Source organism: Bison bison, unplaced genomic scaffold (genome assembly GCF_000754665.1).
Source record: "Bison bison bison isolate TAMUID 2011002044 unplaced genomic scaffold, Bison_UMD1.0 scf7180017849866, whole genome shotgun sequence".
In the NCBI taxonomy this organism is placed as follows: domain Eukaryota; kingdom Metazoa; phylum Chordata; class Mammalia; order Artiodactyla; family Bovidae; genus Bison; species Bison bison.
This window is the reverse complement of record NW_011480439.1, coordinates 242,638-245,440: the sequence shown is the minus strand read 5'-3', so window position 1 is coordinate 245,440 and position 2,803 is coordinate 242,638. Positions and strand designations below refer to the sequence as shown.

The following is a 2,803-nucleotide window of genomic DNA, read 5'->3' as shown; positions in this document are numbered from 1 at the left end:
CACCTCAGGACCCAGGGCCACGGGAGCCCCACTAGAGGCCCGGCTGGCACCCCACGCTCTGCAGTGACGTGGGGCCCCTCCTCCCGCGGCTGAGGCCCCGCACGCCCTCCGCTCACCATCCCGAGGACAGCGGCTGCTTTGCAGGTGACGGAGCTGCACCAGGTACTGCAGGAGAATCTCGTCTTCCGAGGGGTGTACCTTCCGCAGCTCCGTCAGCGTCAGGTACATCGTCTCAAACTGGCTGCGCTCAGTGAACAAGTCCGAGACCACGAGGAGCTGGAGACGGACACGTGGTGGGAGGGGGCGGGTCACTCTGGGCTCCACACCCTAAGCCGAACCTGCACCAGAGCCTGGGCCCAGGAGAGAAGGGTGCCCGCGGCCTCCCTGGAGCCGGGCTCACACACTGCGGCCACTGCCAGCCCAGGTCTCAAAGCCGCGAAGGAGAAGCAGGCGCCTGGCTCAGAAGTCAGTGCTTTGGCACCGATTCCTTCTGTCTCCCCAGAGTCTCCAGTTTCTCGCGTGACATCTGAAGATGGGCTCTGATCAGGTGGAAGCCCCCCGAGCACCGGGAGTGTGTTGGAGGCGGGGGCTGGCTGGTCTTCAGGGACCCTGGCAGCTGAATAACTTAGCCGGCAGGACTTCAGGCCACCCGTGGAGGCACGCAGGCCTCTCGAGGTCACGAAGTCAAACACTTTTATAGCAACGCTGACCCGACCTGCCCCTCTCTCCTGTGCCCTCCCGCACACAGGCACAGCGCTGTTTCCCAGAAGTCACCTGATGTTAACAGACTGAATACACAGGAGCTGTGAGAACCCACGGACTGCTGATGAGCCAGATGCTGGATGCAAAGCAACTAAAAACTTTTAAGTTATCATTTTTAAATAGACAATTTTTTTTTTTTTTTTGGTCATGCCATGTGGTTTGTGGAATCAAATCTGGGCCCACAGCAGTGCTGAGTCCTAACCACTGGACCACCAAGAATTTCTAGCAACTTGTTTTTTTTAAGATCTTTAGCAGTACTTGTAGTTTGTTGACCTCTTTAATAAAAATCAATTTGCAACTTACATTACAAATTAAAAGTGAAGTTTTTAAAAATATTAACTTGACCAAATATCAGACAATCTGTAGAAACCTTTAAAGGAATACTGAGAAAAACAGGTTTAAAAAAAAACAAGTCACTCCCGAAAGGAGACACCTTTAGGTCAAAAGAACAGAAATAGCTAACGCGATGGATCCAGTCCTGGGCAGCCCTCCTTCCGGACGAAACCCAGGTGACAAGCCGGCACCGAGTGAGTGACTTTTCAAAGCTCTCAGGTGTGACTTCAACGCTGCGAGGACTGACGGGTGCTGCTCATAGGAAGCTACACTCCCTGGCGGCCCCTTGGGGCTCCTGGACATGAAGGACTCTGAGGCCAACCCCCAGACAACAACCGCCCGGATAGGTCCTTGGCTGCTGGGGGGGTATGTCTGTCACAGGCCTGAGGAGACAGCGCTGCGAGGACAGGCGGTCCCGTGCCGACTCCACGATGCGGCCACTGGGCTGGGGCGTGCCTGCCCGGCACTGTGCGTGGAGGCGGCCCTCCCCTGGCCTGAGAAGCACCACAACCTCCCGGTGTCTCCGCACGGGCCCCGGGTACCACAGGGGCGGGCACGCCACTCACCGAGCGCACTACCTCGCTGATCAGGGTGACGGGGGTCCTCCTGGCGGAACTCGATGGCAGGATCCAGCGACTGTACAACTCAAGCAAAAACTGCGAACAGGAGTGGATGTCGACTCCAGCCCGGTGTTTCCTGCAATTTCCCCCAAAAGAGATGAGAGGTTCATCAAGAGGCCCCCAAACAAGGGACTGGACGGAGCTCCCGCTCGCTTGGACAGAAGGCGGAGGGAACCTGGAGTTGATCGGAGATGTGGGCGGGGACGACGGTGCCGGGGCCTCGGTCTCCTCCTCCTCCTCGTCCCACTCCTCCTCTCGCAAGGGCGTGATGCTGTTCCCCAGCCACACCGAGTGGATGGACACCTTCAGGGGACACGGGACGGGGGCGGTGCTCAGGCGCCGGGCCCGCCTGGGGTCCCTGAAGCGAGCACCAACCCCCATCCCCAGTCAGGGCTGGTCAGACCCCCAGGGGTTCGGGGCTTAAGAATGAGCCCCGGGAGCAGCTGAGGTGAAGAGACGCTAAGAAAGGGAATGTTGAAAAAGAAGAAAGGAAACTTGGCTGCTGAGAGACGTCAGGGTGAGGTCTTGACACAAAATGGAACGACAAGGTGGGATCTCTATTCAAAACCGGTCCTCTCACCAGACAACACGTGTGGGCCCGTGTTTCTGAATGACGTAACAAAGCCCCCTACACATGCAGAGGACAGTCAGCTAGCTCTGGAGAGGGGGGTTGTTGGGGAGGAACCAGTCCTGCTGGCCACCCTCCGGGCACTGACCTGGCCAAGCTTGTAGCTCATGTCCCCCAGCTCACGCTCGGGGTTGAGCTGCAGCAGCAGCTTGTCATGGCTGATGAGAGCACCTGCAGGGCAAGGACGCATGAGTGTCCCCCTAGTGGGGAATCCCGTCCCTGCACAGCCCTGAGTGTCCCCTGCAGAGTGGGGAGTCCCATCCCTACACAGCCCTGAGTGCCCCCCAGTGGAGAATCCCGTCCCTGCACAGCCCTGAGTGTCCCCCCAGTGGGGAGCCTCATCCCCACACAGCCCTGAGAGTGCCCCAGTGGGGAGTCCCGTCCCCACACAGCCCTGAGTGTCCCCCAGTGGGGAGTCCCGTCCCTACACAGCCGCCCCCCCAGTGGGGAGTCCCATCCC

The 2,803-nt window shown here is 59.0% G+C and overlaps 1 protein-coding gene across 1 annotated transcript in view; it reads right to left on the bottom strand.

Annotated features, from left to right (window-relative positions):
• HTT (huntingtin) overlaps window positions 1–2,803 on the bottom strand; it is a 113,987-nt gene that overhangs the window by 8,093 nt on the left and 103,091 nt on the right. Inside the window, 5 exon segments of the mRNA XM_010848065.1 lie at window positions 117–155; window positions 157–276; window positions 1,662–1,791; window positions 1,891–2,018; window positions 2,432–2,514. Of these exon segments, the coding sequence (XP_010846367.1) occupies window positions 117–155; window positions 157–276; window positions 1,662–1,791; window positions 1,891–2,018; window positions 2,432–2,514 (500 nt within the window).